This window comes from Mytilus edulis, chromosome 11, assembly GCF_963676685.1.
Source record: "Mytilus edulis chromosome 11, xbMytEdul2.2, whole genome shotgun sequence".
NCBI lineage: Eukaryota > Metazoa > Mollusca > Bivalvia > Mytilida > Mytilidae > Mytilus > Mytilus edulis.
The window spans coordinates 5298738-5318303 of NC_092354.1; the positions used below are offsets into that span (position 1 = coordinate 5298738).

At 33.7% G+C, this 19566-nt stretch overlaps 2 protein-coding genes across 2 annotated transcripts; both read left to right on the plus strand.

The window, feature by feature from the left end:
- The first annotated feature begins 1816 nt into the window (after nt 1-1816).
- Nucleotides 1817-7082, plus strand: LOC139495052 (uncharacterized). The gene is made up of 2 exons (XM_071283207.1): nt 1817-5566; nt 6175-7082. The coding sequence occupies exon 1, from the start codon at nt 1887-1889 to the stop codon at nt 4575-4577; it is 2691 nt and encodes an 896-aa protein (XP_071139308.1). The 5' UTR covers nt 1817-1886; the 3' UTR covers nt 4578-5566; nt 6175-7082.
- A 10004-nt stretch (nt 7083-17086) lies between these two features.
- Nucleotides 17087-19219, plus strand: LOC139495403 (uncharacterized). Its single transcript, XM_071283705.1, has one exon. The coding sequence runs from the start codon at nt 17087-17089 to the stop codon at nt 19217-19219; it is 2133 nt and encodes a 710-aa protein (XP_071139806.1).
- The last annotated feature ends 347 nt before the right edge of the window (nt 19220-19566 follow it).

The window sequence follows — 19566 nt, forward strand, 5'->3', positions numbered from 1 at the left end:
ACTGAAAAGGTTACATCAGAAAATATAGATTTATTTTCTTTCAGGTCTGTTCTAGAATCTGTAATAAATTCTTTTGTAGAAGAAAAAGCCTTGCTTTTACCAAATTTATTTGAGCAGTACAAATGTATTTTACACAAAAATGCAAACAAATTAGGCTTATGTGTTGAGCAGAAGGTTTTGCATCGTCCACAGTGGTTATTTACCATGTTAAAGTCGTGCCTTGGCAGAGCCCTAGCATATTATGTGCCAAACAAGAAAAATTTAGGGAGAATGATTTACAGGAATGGTACTGATATATTTGCTTGTTTACATACACTTGTTGTTGAAAATAGTAAATGCATTGAAGAGAATAAAAGATTAAATAAAGAAAGCATTATCCAAGCAGAAAAATTGGCTTCTACTGTATCAGAGGAAAATAGAAAAAACAAACAAGAGCAAAGTCTAGAAGATGCTGTAAAAATCTTAAAAAATTATGTCAAAATATATGTTTCAGATAAAATCAAGATGGACGGACTTCCTGACATAGACAATTTTAATTGTAAAGATGAAATCTTGAAAATCCCCCCTATATTATGGAATTTTATTTTTCGAATTTGTTCTACAGATAATGAAGAGAAAGTACTGAAGAATTCACAGTTTACTTGGAATTCGCATTATTCTGAACCTCTTTTTAATATTTTCAGAATGATGCCACGTTTGTACATTTTGAGTTGTATTTTTCATTTACAGAATTCTCAGTGTGTGCAACCTTTGCATTTATTATGTACAGACATAGCTGACAAATTTTCTAATTCATCAAGTACATATCTTTCTATTAATGCTAGATTAGGGGCTGGTATCTCTAAGGACTCTCTTAGAAGGTACATCACTAACAGGTGTAGAGAGTTGGAACAAAAACAGAGGTATATTTTATCAGATAGTTTTATTGTAGCCTCATTTGACAATCTTGATAAAAACCAGGCTTACTCTGTAGTATGTGCTGGAAAAGATAGAAGTGGCTTTCATGGAACCACAATACAGACTGTGGTTCCAAAGCCCAGTCAAAAAATTAATATGTTTGATGACTCCAATCTGATTTCTAATCTTAATCATGTTAATCAGACCAACATCGAACATGACATATCTGAAGTTCCCAATTCCAGAGACCGTAAACTGGAAAAAGGAATTATTCAGAAACTTGTTAATCCAGAAGACAAATTTGGACTACCACAAGTAAAAAAGCAAAACAAGTTTTCTGACATGTCACCATCAGATTTAGAAGAAACAGCTGCAGAGATTTCAGAATGGGATGAATTTTATAGAAGTATTACTAAATATGGATTTTCTAAAAACTTTTTAAAAAAAGAAAATATTGTTTTACCAGGTATTAAAACCTTTTTTTTCTATTCCAGTTGAATCCACTGAACAATCTGATTTTTCATCAGTGGCCATATTGGACGAAACAGCAGATAGCAAAGATACAGTATTAAAGGTTTTGAATATTTTGTATGATAAATTTCAAGTTGGTCAGTTAACAAATTATGTTATTGTTGTAGGTGATGGAAAGAGTTATGATCATTTGATCAAACTGAAATCTGAATATGGGGATCAAATGGATTGGGTACTTGCCTACCCTGGGGATTGGCATATTTTAAAAAATGTCCTTCCCATATTTGTTAAGATTTATTTTGATGCAGGATTAAAGCAACTTGCTACCAAACATCATCATGGAGCTACATTGAAAGTTTTAACTGAGTGTAGCAAGTTTGCTGTAACTCATAGGTTTTTTTATACAAGCTTGGGAAGCAGTTATGAGACATCAAGTGAAATCCTTTTTTGAATACAAATCATGTGAATCACCTTATGATATTCAAATTTCAGATTTAATACTAACTATTATTTCAGATATGTCATTAGATGGAGAAGAAGATGAGGTTTGTAAACCTGATGTCTGGGAGAAGGTATGTGAGAAAAAAAAGGAGATTTTTACTTTTTTTACAGATGATTTATTAGAAGAATATAAAACTTGGCGTCATGAGAACTCCTCAGTCAACCAAACCTTTGCCTTTTGGGACAATTTTGTACATTTAGATTTTATGGCTTATCTTGGATTGTTCTTCTCAATACGTAGTAGAAACTGGCACTTGCGCAATGTTTCGCTGAAAAAAATTACTTGTCTATTTCATGCTTTTGATAGGCAAAATTATCAGAGACTAATACCATACCATCTTGCTGATCTCCACACCTTTCCAGAACCTGTTATTCAACATTTTACAGCTGGCTGCTTCTCAGTTTCAATTTCAGGTAAACATTTGTATTCTGTAGCATTAGATGAAGCACATGAAATGGAGATTAATTTAAAGTCAAAAAATGCTCTTAACTCTTTCAGCCAGTCTTCTTTAGCAAACCTCACTTTTTATTTACCTTACAGAGCAAAGACATTGCACAACCTTAAATCAGAATTACAACTTGAAAGAGAAGAAGGTTTATATCAGAGAGAAGGTACAATGTCTTATGTTAAAAATGCAGAAAAAACAGTTTGTGAATACATGTCCAATTTAGAAACATCATCTCTGTTTGACATGAACTGTAATGAACATTTACACCATATTTTTACTAGAACTGAAACTGATCATGAACAAACTGACAGTTTGATAAATTACAGAAAGTATGGTGAGGAAGACATGGCTAACTATTTGAAATGCTTTTTATTTAGGACTTATGAAACAGCAGGAAAGCCTCCCTCCAGAAAAAGAAGAAATTTAAAAACTTTTGCCCCTATTAAAATAACTATTCACAAGCAAAAGAAAGAAATTAAAGATCAAAATACAGTGATTTCTTGTTTAAGAAAAAAAATTGCTTTTTCAAAGCATAGTGGTAATGCAGTCAAAGATTTAGACCAGTTTTTACAGTTACCTCGTGCTTTGTGTGATGCAGAAGGAATTCCAGAAAAGGGTCAAAAAGCCACTGCAGCTAATGTCTTTAAAAATATTTATTCTGATGCTTTTTTATTACAGGTTCCTAAGGCTCCAGTATCAAGTAAAACTACTGTCATTATTGATGGTATGTTTATTATTAATACCAGTCCACTTGCCTCACACCAGACCTTTGGTGATTATGGTGATTTTCTTTTTAATAGATGGATTATAAAGTACTATAATCAATATACAGCAAATGAGGTTCATTTACTGTTTGATGATCCAAATAGGAATGGTGTGAGCCCAAAAGACATTGAAAGAACGCGAAGGAATACAGTTGTACAGGAACCAGTGGTACGTACATGTATTTCCTCTGACACCCCATTGCTATCAAACTGGAGAAATTTTATTGCAGTTCGGCATCAAAAGCGACTTTTGGTTAACTTTTTGTCTGACTATTTTTTATCTCTTTCATTGACTTATTTCTCTACTAACCAATGTTGTTTTGTTACAGCTGGAGGATTCGACGATGACAGAAAAGACAGAGCAATTTCCATATTAAAGGGTCAGGTGGTAGATTATGACTTGGCATCTGGCAATCATGAAGAGGCAGACACTAGAGTATGGTTACATGCATCAGTAACAACAGCAGATCAAGTCATAATCTACAGCCCTGATACTGATGTATTTTTTATAGGTTTGACACTTGTACCTGATTTGAATAAAACTGTATATGTGCAGTTGAGAGATTCACCATACAACAATTCATTTCTTTCCATGGACAAACTTGTAAAGTGTATTACTTTAAATGATTCGCTTTTACAGGGAATTGACAGTGTTTTGATATGTATGCAGTTACTTTTTATCTATAGTGGATGTGATTTTGTGTCATATTTCAGAGGTTGTGGTAAAAAGACATTTTTTGATGTATTTAGAAAGCATGCCTCTTTCATTGTAGGAAATGGAAGCTTTTCAGATGTTCAGGGTAATAATGGCCTTTATTCATTTTACAGGTTGATATGTTCTGTTTATTTTAGTAAACATCGTGCTGCATTTCAGCCTTATTCTACCCCTAAATCATTATTTGATTCTATTTCAGAGGGGGACTTACATGAAAAACATTTATCTTTTATTTCAGCTATCAGAGAAAAGCTGTGGGAAAGAGTGGTCACTGAAGTGGAAATGATGCCAAACCATGAAGCCCTCAAACTACACTGGATGCGGTGTTGCTGGGTGTTTGATTATTGGAGTCAGAGCACCAGCAATACCCATGTACTATCTGATTTGTCAAAATGTGGATGGCAAATCACTGATAATAGATTAGAAATTGTTTGGGACACTGTTTTAAATTTTCAGAAAGTCGAGAAAACTGTAGAATGGTATACTAAAGGGTGTGGATGTAAGACTGGATGCAAAACAAATAGGTGTAAATGTAGAAAGGCACAAAATGAAAACTGTGATGGGTTTTGTGGTCCAGGTTGTAAATGTGTAAACTGTTTTAATGTTCCAGGTAGTGGAGATCAAGTACTAGATATGTCTATTGACCTTGATGATGTCATTTTAGATGACACAGAAGAGTTTGAAGATCCAGTTGAGGTTGAACAACCTGAATTAGATGGATTAGTAGAGGAACTTGATCAAACAGATGATTATTGGCTTTTCAGTACTGAAGAGGTTTAATTTTTATTCCTTTTCAGACAAAAATACTTTGATGAATGTTTTTAATGGCAAATCTGTTCAGTTTATCACAGATACAGTTCTTTCAGATGAAAAGTGGAATCAAGCTTGAAATATTGTAATAGGTATTCTTTTAATGTTCTGCATATTTAGTTTTTGATGTTCTGGAAATTTGCATTGTTGGGTTTCTGTCATAATAATCTATACCCAACTTCTGCTTTTACTGAAAATAACACTTCTAATCTGAAAGAATGTTTTATTGGAGAAGCCTTGAACCTAAATTTGATAAACAATTTGCAAGTCTTGAAATCTTGCTTGTCAATATTATTTGATTCAGTTATCTAACTGCATTTGTATGAAATAATTTGATAAAACTTTGTGTATATAATGTTTAGGATTAAAGTGTTATGGTTTTTTTTATATTTTTGTATATAACTTTCATGTAAATTGATAATATTCACTGATATTTTTTCAATTTTATTAATATTCATTAGTCTTGTTTAACAATTGTTTTGTTTTCAAATTCCTATCACTAAATTTGCAAGTTCCCCTGTTCAAATTTGTTATTGTTAATTCTACTTTTGAACCTCATCTTGTTGTGCATTTCAGGTATTTAGGGGCTTGATACATTGAAATCTCATCAAAGAGAGATAACTCTTAAAATTTGAGCTATTGGAAAGAACTGCATTAATTATAATCACTATATTTCTTTAGGACTATTGAATGGCTGTTCTTGATGTTTATTTTAACTAGACATCAAAGGAGATTAGCAAATATTTATGTATAATGCTAGATTTGTAATGTACATGTTTTCATGCCTTTTTTTTCAGATAGCATCATCTATTATCATAGATATTTTTCTGTTATTATGTTTGTACCATAAATGATCAAGAACAATTATCTTCACTAATTTGCTTTATGCTTTGTACAAGTTTCAGATCTGTAAAATACTGGTTTGAGAAAATTTTATGTTGGATGTACAGATAATAAAGGTATGTATATTATATAAAAATGGAAAGGGCAGATACAAGAGTTTGAAAATACAGCAAAATATGTTATCGCTAATTTTCACGGCAAAGTACAAACACATGTATATCAACAATGTTAATTATCAGTTGCCTATTAATAGCAACATATAACATTCAAATATATTTGGATGTGGACTTAATCATGTTAATCAGTACAAAGATTAATGCAATTTCACAAATAATTTGACTAGCAACTTTTAACAATATTGATTAGAAGTACACATTTACTTATTATATGATTTGAATGGACTAAAGATCTGAGAGTAAATAAGGCCTTGTAAATATATATTATTTTTTATTGATAAGGATTGAATTGTTATTTCTTGCAATTGAATATCATTGTTTGTATATAAATATATGTATATCAGTTACTAGGTTTTACAACTTGTAACTTGTACTTTTATGAAGCTAATTTTGAGGGAAAAAAAACTGATGGAGTTGTTGGATTTAAAATGAAAAAGTCATGAAAGCTAAGCAGTTTATTATATTTGTCTGCATGCCATGATAATAAGAGGGGTATATTGATACTTGCCTTGCAAAAAGTTATAAAATGTTTTTTTTTCTTTTTTTAGGTAAGTGAATTGGAATATAGAGATATTGGTTTGCTGTCTTTGAAGGACTTTCCATGGATAGTGAATGAACATTTTAATCAAAAATAAGATATATGATATCTTGCATAGTATTTTTCTCTATGTTTATGTAATTTGCCACTTTAAAAAAATAAATTTTAAATTCTTGGAAAATCATAATTTTCCTCTGAGAGACAAAATTAAATTAATAAAAATCTGAAGAGGTTTAAATGTGCTAAAAAAAATAATTAATTTTAATTTTTATCCTATGTGAAAAAGTTTAGTACAATACATTACAAGATATTCTTTGAAAAGTTCAAAGGAGAGAAGTTTTTAAAGATTGAATGTTTAGTATAGTTAGCACAAACATGTGTTTACTTAGAAAGATGTGCTTATTACATGTCATTATTATTTCATGTTTTAATGATACAGGTAATATTTTGTGTTGTCTTATTTGTGAATGCTGGTCATTCTGTATCGTCTTGGGAAAGTTGGTATTGCACCTTTAGTACCTCTATTTGTGAATGCTGGTCATTTTGTACCGTCTTGGGAAAGTTGGTATTGCACCTTTAGTACCTACTGTGAATGCTGGTCATTCAGTCTTTTTTTGTGAATGTTACCAGTTCATTATTTATTGATGTAATAATCTTCTTTTCATACATCGTACATGTAGTTGTGACCAGATCTGGCAGATCATCAATTTTTTTTTCAAAAAGAATTTGCTAAAACAGGACAAACATACCTTTTTTGGTGTTTTATTTGAAAAATAATAAACCTCTTATTTGGTCCAACAGATATTTGGCTCTTTTTAGGTGATCTTCTGAAAATGTGGCAAGTTGTATAAGATGTGTATAGTACCATGTGTTTCAATTTACAATTTTCTTGTAGTTCAATAAATTGTTCATCATATATTCTCATTCTTGTTTTCTTTTTGTGTATGCATCAATACATACATGTATATTTAATAAATATCCAGCAGTTGTTAGAAAATGAGTACACACCAACTTTATATGACAATTGAAGTTAATCTCAGCAACCTGGTAGATATTAAGACTTTGAAATTGGTTTAAAAAGTATTGGCTGCTTTTTTCTGCTTCTTTTTTTTAAGATTGGAAAAATCAATTGTAACCTGCTCATTAATGGATGTGAACTATTGCTGTATTTGATATATTTTAATCATAAACCATAGTTTGTGTCTCCTAAAATTTCTTTTGTTCCATAAAAGAAACATTTCTGGTAATTCAGTCTTTTTTGGTGAAGAAAAAAATGTTCAGTCTATCATAAGAAGAACTTTTTACCATTTCCATCATTATTATAGATGTAGGTGAATGTGGTATGATTGCCATTGAAAAAAAATCCACCAGAGACCAAAGGATGAGCAGTAAAAAAGGAAGGTCACTGAACTGCCTTCAACAATAAGCAAAACCCATACCATATGATGAGCTATAACAGACCAAAGTCTTGCAAATCTTATCATAATACAAGACATTATTCAGTTGATGCCTATAACTAGACAGTACAAAACTGGATTTCAAAAGAGACTCACTGGCTTCTGTTTGGTTAACTAGTATGTTATATGACATTCAAGATAATTAATGTCAATGTTGTATGTAAAATCTGACATGATTTATGAGTAATTATTTACATGGTAGCTCTAAAGGTTCTGTCTACTATTCTCTGCTCTTAAGACTACTTAATGGTTGATTTTGGCTGAGACACAGAAAAGAATGTGAGCTGCTGGAATTTTTCTACATTAAAAAGAACCTCAATAAAAAGGTTGTTCCTGAGAAGATATTTCCTAGATCTTCATAATATTAATTATACTCTCCCTATATTTACTAACCAAATATTGCTGTACATGCAAGCATAGAAAAAAAACCATATTCAAATGACAGATTAATTTCACAGCACCACCCCCTCTCACACACACGCATACTATATACATGACAGAACACAAAAACACAACTTGAATATCAGAGAGTTGGGAAATCAATATGCATGTGTACAAATTCTTAGCCTGGGTATAGTTGAAACTGATTGTGAATTTGATAAAAGAACAAATAAACAATAAACAAAACATTTGTGTACCTGTACTAAAAATATGGAATTAATAAAAATTATAATATTCTTATAATTTTTTAAAACTGGTTGTGTCCTAATGTCTTGCTTTAAAAGGAAAAATAAATACCAACAGTTGTCCAAATTAAATTTTGAGTAACTGTGCAGTGCCAAATATGTAACAAAACACCATAGAAGGTTATTATATTGAAAGAAATTTAAGAAAGGAATAATATTTTTTTCATTTCGGGCATCATTAAGGAAACGTATTTTTCTCATGAGTATTAGGGAAAATCCAGAGGTGTTACGAAGACCGGGATTTCTACCGCTTCGAGTCAAATTCTGACTCTAGGACTGGCACTGATAACTGACACATTTTCATCCCTGAACAAATATCCGTCTTTTATTAACATAAACACAATCTGTAATAATTTTTCTACTGAAAATAAATGAAATACGACCAGCATATCACGATTTAAGGGAATAAATAACTATTTTCTAGGGTGTCAACGCCGGAAAATACTGATTCAACTTTTGTCAGGACATCATTTTTACGTCACATTGTGAATTCTGAGCGGAATCGCTTAAAACGGAGATAAACAATGTTCATAGTAAACATTATGATGCTTCAATACCAACATAGAATCAACACATAAAGAGAAAAAACGGAAAATTCATTCCCGATTTTGCAGATCAAAAACGTCATTTTGTTGACGTCTAAATCACGTGATCAAAAACGTCTAGAGGAACTCTCCTGCGTCACTGGCTTCCCGGCTGGTGGTGCATGACAAATGTTACTCCAATACATTAAGCCATGTTGCCGTGAGTGCTAAAATGAATGTTTAAATCAAATCCGACGAATAAAGCAACCAAATGAGGCTTTGTTAGTATAGTCATACTGCAGTACTCAGTTGTAACCGGAGAGCACGTATCTACGCAACTAATTATTGAACCCCGGTCGTCTGTGCGTTAACCTACTGAGCAAAAGAATCGATAATTGATTAAGACTGACTTTATATTGTTATGTATTAGGGTTGAATTCTGTTCGAGGTCGGGGCTATTCCAGGTAAGGGTGTAAGGTCAGACCCGTAATGCTGTTTTTGATGTTTCTTGAGTGTGAACGTGCTTATGGAGAATAAAGACGTGTTTGTAATGATGTCTTGTCCATTTATTTAGTCCCCGTAAAAGGCAAGAACATCTCATGGTGGAGGACTTCAAATGGATTAATTTGTTTTGTTAACCGCTTTTGACAATTTGTTTCAATTTTATACTGTGTAACTGAAATATTTTTGTGAATTACCACGAGGATCGATTGGCGTGCACTGAAGCGTGACACTACATGTAGGCGGCAAGCACATGGTTTTTACACAGAGACAATTTTTATTTCCGTTGGTTGTTGAAATTTTTGTACCCGAATGAGTCTTATTTCTAAAGCCGAGAAAAATCTCACCAACTTAGGGAGCTGCCATTTGATTTTTATGGGGGGGCTAGGATGAAAATTTTTGTCCTGCATTTTTTTTAGTTGTAATCTCTGTCCTGCCTTTTTATTTTTCACTCTATTCGGTCCTGCCTTTTTTTTTTTAGTTTATCCTGACTTTTTTTACCTAAATTGCCATCCTGACTTTTTTTTTTTGCAAGTGTCTCATCCTGCCTTTTTTTTTAACTCAAAATTCCTGTCCTGCCTATTTTTTTCAAATTTCATCCTAGCCCCCCCATAAAAATCAAATGGTAGCTCCCTTAAGTCCGAGGTTAGAAAATGTGAGAATTTATCTCGCTGCTCTTTGTATTCATACATGAACATGGTTGTATGTATAGTGGTTCAGTGTATGTGAGAATTAACTCGCTACACAAGGCATTAAACAAAAGCGTATTACATTTAGACTGAAGTATACATATAAAAGCGTAATATCATTCTAGCTCGCTAGACCCACAACTGTTGATTTTTGCTCTTTATATTAAAATGGCATCTTATGAATGTGTATGTGAGAATTTACTCGCTACATGTATAGGGTAATCCTGATCGTTGGTAACATAATTTTGTAAATGACTTCAAATCAACTCTCGGCAAATTTTTCTGATAACGAGTACGACAGTGAGGTCGAATTTGGATTGATATCAATTAAGTCACCTGAAACCCCACTACTGCCTTTACCCGTTTCTATATCACCATTGTCCCAGTACTCTGACGATTCCCTAGAATTTGAACTTGAACAACCAAACTCTGTTCTATCAGACGAATTTTTGTCGCTAAATCAGCTTCGGGAGCCAGATATTAATTATTTACTTACTCCGTCCCCAAAACTACCTTTGAACTTTTCAACTTGTAATTCAAATCTTGCAATTTCAGACACGATGGAAAAACTAGCAAACTGTCGGAAATTTGGCGGCTTTCCCCATGAAAATGCTGCATTATTTATTGCTGAGTTTGAATCATATGCAACCCTACATAACATTTCACCACTGGACGACAACCGCATAATAGCGGCGCTTCATTTACATTTGACTGGTCCAGCATTAACTTGGTTTAATTCACTATCGTCTGAAAATAAGGCATCATGGGAAGCTATAGTACATTTGTTCACAAATAAATATGTTGATTTAGACTGGCAAAATCCTACAGTTATGCTTGATAGTGAAATCTTTGAAAACATGTCTTTATCGTCAGGCCAGTCAATTGATGATTTTTATTGCCAACTTGTGGAAAAAGCAAATACATTGAAAAAACCTGATCACGAAATTTTAGTTAAATTCATTAAAGGGTCACCCGAACAACTAGCATTTTTTGTAAGAGCCGGTCACCATAGAGACAGTCCATCGGCATAAGCAGCCGCTAAAATGGGCGAAGCTTATGGGTATAGGAAGGCTGAGCTACAAGTAGCTGCGGCAAGTAAACAGGCAAAACCTAGTGATAAACGTGACTCCGAGTTCGCCTCCTTACAGTCACAAATAGACACTCTCACTAAGGCAGTCCAAAATTTAACTGCATCTAAAACTGATGAAAGTACAAAACAAAACAGACGTACCGATCGATTTGCTTATAGTCGTCAGCAGGAAACCAACCCCCCTCAGGCAACCAACAGTCGTCAGCAGGCAACCTCCCTCTCTCAGGCAACAAACAATCTTTGTTTCAATTGTAATTCGCCAAATCATATTAAACGTTATTGCAACTGGAACGGACAAGGAGTTAGCAGTTCCGATATCACATGTCAGTTGTGTGACCAAATTGGTCATTCAGCGGTTAATTGTAAGAGACTTTCGGGAAACTGAACCGTCCCGGGGGACACCAGGCACGGTCTTCCGGGAGGACTGATATAGGTGCCAGATGTCGTAGTCGTTCGCCTTCTAGGTCATTTATTAACACTGTTCAATCTGAACATTTTCAAACTTCCGATGATGAAATGCAGTGTTCTACATCAAATATGGAAAGCCGGAATAAGTTTATTTATTTGCCTGTACAGATTTTGAATTTGAAAATTGCAGCCCTAGTAGATACGGGAAGCTCAATAAATGTAATTTCACAACAATTATTTAATTCAATACCTGAAACTCACAAGTCATGGGTAAATTCAACTAGTGAGAAAATTGTTTTAGCTAATAACCAATCTGTTAACATTATTGGTGTTTCACGAATTAAAATACAAATTCCACAAGGAAAACATTGGATTTTAGTACATGTATTTTCACAAACATCACATCCGTTATTATTAGGCACAGACTATTTGGTCTCGAAGAAAATTATGCTAGATTTTTCAAAGTTGACCGTATGTTCCCGTTTCTGTAAAGTGAAAAATCAAAAGCGTTTGTCAGTTTTGCCAAATTCTGAGATGATAGTATGGGGCAAAGTTCATAATGATATTTTACATGGTATGCAAGGAATATGCATGAACCATAATTATTTGTTTAAATTAGGTGTTTTGACAGCGAAATCGGTAGTTTCTGTAAATAAAGATAAACTGGTGCCAGTCAAACTGTTTAATTCTACAAATGAAATAGTTGATATTCCAAGGGGTCAGATTGTTGCGAAATTTGAGATACTTGACAATGACTCTGATTTAATAGTTTTAACAATAAAAATCGTGGTTACCCTTCTATCGATAAGTGTCATGCCAAAAAATGACTTACGCGTCCCCGTCTTTCCACCAACAATACAGTAAGGTCCACATTTAATGGTCGCACATTTTCTCTAAATTTTGAAACTGATATTACTTGAAAAACAAACAGTATTATTTATTTACTCACATGAAACAAACCGGGATGCGGTATTCAGTACGTAGGTGAAACTGGGCGATATTTATCTAAACGCACGCAAGAACACCTGTATCGTTTTAAAAGACCCAATAAATTCAAAAGTATCATTTATCAACATCTTAAGAAGCACAGTCATCCTATTAAATATTTAACAGTTCAACCTTTAGAAGTAGTAAATAAGCAGCCTGGTGAATCTCATTCCAAGTTTGTACGATCACGAAAAATAAATGAATTAAATTGGATTAAAAAATTACAGACAGTCTACCCTCTCGGTCTTAATGATAATATCATGGGAATTGGCAATATATCAAGAACCGATTCTGTTAACATTTTGGATATAGTTTCTAAAACTGTTCGTAAAAATCGTTCTCATGGACGCAGAAAAAATCGGAATCAAAGAAAATTTCGGACCAACCATACAAATATTTCGGACCTAATTTCCATTTCAAAAAACAACGGCAGACATTATCTGTTAACCAAGCTTTGTTCTTTACCTATAAATAAATTAAATAAAATTTTAGAGGATTGCAACACAATTTCATGTTACAGTCCTAAGTATGAAATTGTCCAAATTATAATGGCATATTGTTATTCTAAACTGTTTCCAAAAATTGATCGCCCTGAAGATCATAAAAAACATTTTATTAAAATAAAGTATGTCAATAAAGGTTTTGATTTTGTAAATATTGCCGGTATTTTTAACGACCATTCTGTTAAAGACCAAATTCCTGGATATTTTGATAATACTGAACTCCCTCTCATTTGTTATATTTACAAGAAATCTACCCGAAAATATGTGTTTAATTATAGCCAATTGTGTAAAGATGTAAATATCACTGAAAATACACCTATGTCGTGTAATTGCAGTAATTCAGAATACACCTATGGACCAATTTCCCATGTTATAACAGGAGACCTTAACATCGTTCGCGACCGAGAGTTAAAATCATTCCTCAGTAAAGGACCTAAATATCGTCCCCCGTCAACTATTAACTGGAATGAGTGTCGTAATATCATCAACGACTCACTCCGCGCCTACTGTTTGAAATGGGTAAAACGGGAAAAAGCTGACAAAAAATCTTTGGACTCTTTTTTTAATTCAGTAATGAAGATAGTTGATATTCGAATACAACATTTTAAAGAACATTTTACCCTCAACAAAAACTATAAAAACCCTATTTCGCGTATCAAAAATAAACTAACAGAACTAGCCAAGGAATTTGTTTTTGTCCCGGCTGATAAAGCTGCGAATAATATCATTATTGTTTGACGTAAATTTTATATAGAGGTTCTGCAAAAGGAAATCACGCATTCACCAACATTCCAACTGACTTCATTTTCAGAAAACGACATCTGTAACAAACATAAACTTTTAGCTACTTCTTTACAAGCAGAACCAAACACAATGAAAGTCCCAAGTATGTACTGGCTTCCGAAGCTGCACAAAAAACCTTACAAATATAGATTTATTTCATCTTCCAGCCATTGTTCAACTACTAAATTGTCTGTTTTACTTACTAGTACACTTGGTACAATAAAAAACCTGATAATAAATTGTTCAAATAAGGCCTTTGAAAATAGTGGAATTAATTACTTTTGGAGTGTCAAAAACTCGTTGGAAGTACTTGATAAATTGCATGCATATATTGGTGATTTTGAATCTGTTCAAAGTTTTGATTTTTCTACCCTATATACCACTTTGCCTCATATTCTTATTAAGAAAAAATTCACATCCCTAATTAACTGGGCATTTAAAAAGTCGGAATGCGAGTACATATGTTCAAACTCTTTTAGATCATTTTTTAGTAGCAATAAACAAAAGAACTATGTCAATTGGACATGCTTTGATACTATTTATGCACTTGAATTTTTACTTGATAACATTTTTGTTCGCTTTGGAGATTCCGTATATCGTCAAGTTATTGGAATTCCAATGGGGACTAACTGTGCACCACTTATTGCGGACCTGTTTTTGTATTGTTATGAGTTACAATTTATGACTAAAATTAGCAAAGACCCATCAAAACAACATTTGATACAAAAATTTAACAATACTTTTAGATATTTGGATGATATATTGGCTCTAAATAATGACGACTTCAGTATGTATACTAAAGAAATTTATCCTGTAGAACTTACTTTAAATAAAGCTAATGATAACAATGACCACTGCCCTTTCCTCGATCTTGATATCTATATCATAAACGGGAAGCTTAATACAAAAATTTATGATAAAAGAGATGATTTTTCATTTCCTATTGTTAATTATCCATTTTTAGATGGTGACGTTCCCTTGTCACCATCTTATGGTGTTTATATATCTCAACTTGTACGATTCGCTCGTGTATGTAACAATGTATTAGATTTTAGCGAGAGAAATTTATGTATTACTGAAAAATTATTACACCAGGGTTTTCGATATCACAAACTGGTCAAAACATTTACTAAATTTTATCACCGGTATAAGGAAATAATTCGTAAATATAACTCAACATGCAGACATCTTATACGTTCAGGTATTTCACATCCAAAATTTTATGGAAATATTCTTTATAAAGCACAAAAATGTCAGTATTCTCCTCAGAAACTAACAAAACCTTTAAATAGACTTATTAAAAGGGGATATAGTTACGATACTGTTGTCAGGTCATTAAAGATTGCATATTTTGGCTTTAACATTGATTCACTGATAGGGTCTTTGCATCGGAACTAAACACATTTATTTCTAAAAAAAACAGTTGTTGGCATGACACGGGTTATGTTCTTCTCATATATTTTATGATAGTATGATACTAAACCCCTAACGGGAGGGATTGTACCTGATATTCATATGATGAAGACATAATCTTTCAATCAGTTTAATTGAGGTCTGGAGCTGGCATGTCAGTTAACTGCTAGTAGTCTGTTGTTATTTATGTATTATTGTCATTTTATTTATTTTCTTTTGTTACATCTTTTGATATCAGACTCGGACTTCTCTTGAACTGAATTTTAATGTGCGTATTGTTATTCTTTTACTTTTCTACATTGGCTAGAGGTATAGGGGGAGGGTTGAGATCTCATAAACATGTTTAACCCCGCCGCAATTTTGCGCCTGTCCCAAGTCAGGAGCCTCTGGCCTTTGTTAGTCTTGTATGATTTTAAATTTTAGTTTCTTGTGTATAATTCGGAGTTTAGTATGACGTCCATTATCACTGTACTATTATGCATATTTTAGGGGCCAGCTGAAGGACACCTACGGGTGCGGGAATTCTCGCTACATTGAAGACCCATTGGTTGCCTTCGGCTGTTGTTTGCTCTATGGTCGGGTGGTTGTCGCTTTGACATATTCACCATTTCCTTTCTCAATTTTACATGTATAGGAAATAGAGAAAATCCAGAGGTTAATAATGTACAGTTTTCGACCGAAAAGTGTGAAGATGGGGAACTTAGTGGGACAAAATTTTTCTCCTATTTTGATATTCCAAAACATTTATCTGAGTCTGAACAAGGACAATTGAAAGGGTTTTTAAAATCGCATGACAAAATATTTGTAACCGATGAAAATCCTGCTTTAGGTTTCACGGACGTAGTGCAACACAAGATTATACTAAAACCGGATTTCAAGCCAAAATATCAGCGATCGTATCGCCTTACCCCAGATAAAAAACAAGTACTTCGGGATCATCTCGATCATTTGCTAAAACAAGGAATAATTTCCCCGGTTGGTGAAACCGAAGATATACCCATCACAAGTCCCATAGTGTTAGTTTCAAAAAGAGCCAAGGAGTCCCGAAATAGCGAAAATAGCGATTTCAATCAGTCTTCAAACAGTCTCTCTCAGTTCAGATTTTGTTGCGATTTCCGTTATTTAAATTCTCAGTCTCAGCAGTTTTTTTATGGACTACCAGAATTACAGGATTTAACAGAGTCTTTCTCAAACAGGACCCCGAATTTCATAACTCATATCGATTTAAGTTCAGGATTTTTTCAGATGCCTATATCTCCAGACAGCCAACGATATACCGCATTCAACACTTGTTACGGTACATATCAATTTCTCCGCCTACCAATGGGTTTAAGTTCATCGCCAGGATCATTTCAACTTTTAATGGACAAAGTACTCCATGGGTTAACATTCAATTCTTGTCCGTGTTATTTAGATGACGTTTTAATAACATCAGAAACCTTTGAGCAACACCTTAGTGATTTACATGAGGTATTTAATCGTTTACAAGCCGCTGGCCTAAAATTGGGCCCTAAGAAATGTCATTTTGCACAGAAATCTTGTTTGTTTCTTGGCCACCTTATTTCTAAAGACGGTATACAACCACCGCCTGATCGAATTACAGCAGTTCAAGAATATCCGTCACCCCGATCAGTACGTGAACTTCGCCGTGCACTAGGTCTGTTGAACTGGTTCAAGAAATTTATTCCAAATTTTAGCGCTGAAATAGAACCTCTAACCAAACTTCTTCGGAAAAACGCCAAATTTCGTTGGACATCAGAACAAGAAAATGCATTTACCAACTTGAAATCTTTATTGACAAATTCTCCGATCTTAGCATTTCAAAATTTTCATACTGAGTTTTATTTAGCAGTGGATACCAGTTCTTAAGGTATAGGATACATGTTGTACCAGTATCAGGAGACAGCTAGCGATAGTAAGGATGTCGGTGTAATTCGTTTTGGTTCTAAGTCATTAAGCAAATGGCAAAGATCGTACGGACCTACAAAATTAGAATTACTAGGGATGGTAACAGCTATTTTAGATTGTGCAATGTATTTGAGGGGTCGTAAATTTATTGTCGAGTGTGACCACCAGGCCCTTCGGCCTATATTTCAAAAACAACTTAAAGGGGCCATATATGAACGCTGGGTAGCAATATTGCAACAGTTCAATTTTGAACTACGATATAAACCGGCAAAAGATATGCAGGTTGCAGACGCTTTATCTCGGTCAACTCGATTGACTAGTTGTGAAGGTATTGATAGTCCTGATCAAGAGGACCCATTTTTTCCGTACGTTCCCGAACATGTTGGTGATATACAATTTGAAGGAAAGCGTGTTAAATTTCCGAATTTTATGGATTCTGAAAGTACTGATTTTCAAGAACACAATCTTCCGGAAGTTAACAACGTAATGCAAAGTCACGACTCCATTAGGAATTTAAAACATTTTAAGCGCAGTAAACAATTTCCAAACAAACAATTAGATTTTGGATATGACGCTGATACAGAAGATTACGATGTAGCAGATCAAACAATTTACAAAATAAAAAGTCAGTTACCAGAATACATAAAATATCAACAATTCACGGACAAATGTGACTCTGAAGACCGTAATATAACAGCAGATACAGGAAACCGTGATATACCGGAAACTTCATCTCAAAATATTGACACTGAAAATCAGTCAGAATCAGTCGATCACAAAACAAGTGCTAAAAATCAGGATACAGAAATTTCTACGGAAAAGGAAGATCATTCAAATTTTACATTAAATACCGATGGTGACGAAACCCAAACTAATCTTAGTACAGAAACGGCTACAAGTGAGAACAATACGCAAGTTAAATTCACTGATACAATTGAAATCTTTAGACATGGTGATTTTAGTAAGGACACTTTTCAAAAACTGCAAGTGCGGGACCCATACTTTGGACCTTTTATATCATATTTTGAACAGAATAAATTACCCTCTTCACAGAAAGCTGCTAGAAAACTTCTACTCGAAACTCCAAATTATGACATGGTGGGTGGATTGCTTTTTCATACTCGTACAGCAAAGTGTAAACGGACAAAACTTTTCACTTCGTATCAACTAGCGTTACCAGAGGTCGCTATTAAAACCGTTCTTCGATTGTACCATGACTCACCGTTAGGTGGACACGGTGGCATTCACCATACAGCGGACATGTTAAAAGAACATTATTATTTCCCGAAATTATTACAGAGTGTGACGGATTATGTTAGAAGTTGTCACGATTGTCAGAGCCGAAAAGTTACTCAAGTTAAAACAAAAGCAGGTATCGTCGCTTTTAAGACACCTGAAGCGCCTTTTCAGGTTTGGCAAATGGACCTATACGGACCTGTACCAGTGTCAGCAAAAGGAAACTCTTATATATTTACAGCCGTCGATGCGTTCACAAAATTTTTAGTTGCAGAGTCTATACCAAACAAAGATACGTTGACAGTTGCGGAAGTCTTGTTCAAACTTGTATCTCAATATGGAGTTTGCGATACTCTGATCAGTGACTGTGGTTCGGAAGCCACCGCTCGAGCAATTAAGGAAATGTGTCGATTACTGGAGATAAATCAGCAATACACACCGTGTTTTACTCACCACTGTCTTGGTTTGTGTGAAAGAACGCATAGAACGTTTGCAGAACGCATGACGCCTTACATTCAACAGGGAAAACATTGGGAGGATATGGTACCATCTATTTTATTTTCATTAAATTCAACTGCCAATGACAGTGTAAAATATTCACCTTTTGAAATTCTTTACGGCAGTCGTCCTAAATTTCCTTTGTCGGGACACGTTCGTGATTTGAATTTAGCGTCAATCCCAAAAGATTATCATGACTATCTTAAACAATTTTCCGAAAGATTAGATATTATTCGGAATGAAGTAAGGGATCACGCACTAAAGTCGCAAACAGCAATGATGGAACGCGCTAATCGAAAAGTTCATAACTTAACATTAAGACTTGGCGACTTTGTATACATGAGTAAAGACCAACAATTTGATAAACTTTGAACTGTTAATTGAAGCACTTTATTAATGTTAATCGTTTGTTCAAATTTATTGCATTTCATTATATTTTTGGTTGACTTGGAATAGCCCATTTTTTTTTAAAATAAGTGTGCATAAATTCATTCAAGATTTGCATATCAGTTTTCACTATTTGCACATAACTGATTTTCATCAAATTTGTTCATGATAACGGAAATCATTTGATAGACGTGTACATTTGATACAGTAGAATGAATGTTCATGTGGAATATTGTCAGTAGCGGTGTGATAGAAATCATAAATTGCCGTTTCAAGAGGTGTTGCTTTTCTGAAACATGTTTCATTAACTATAAATACGGATCCACGAGTCT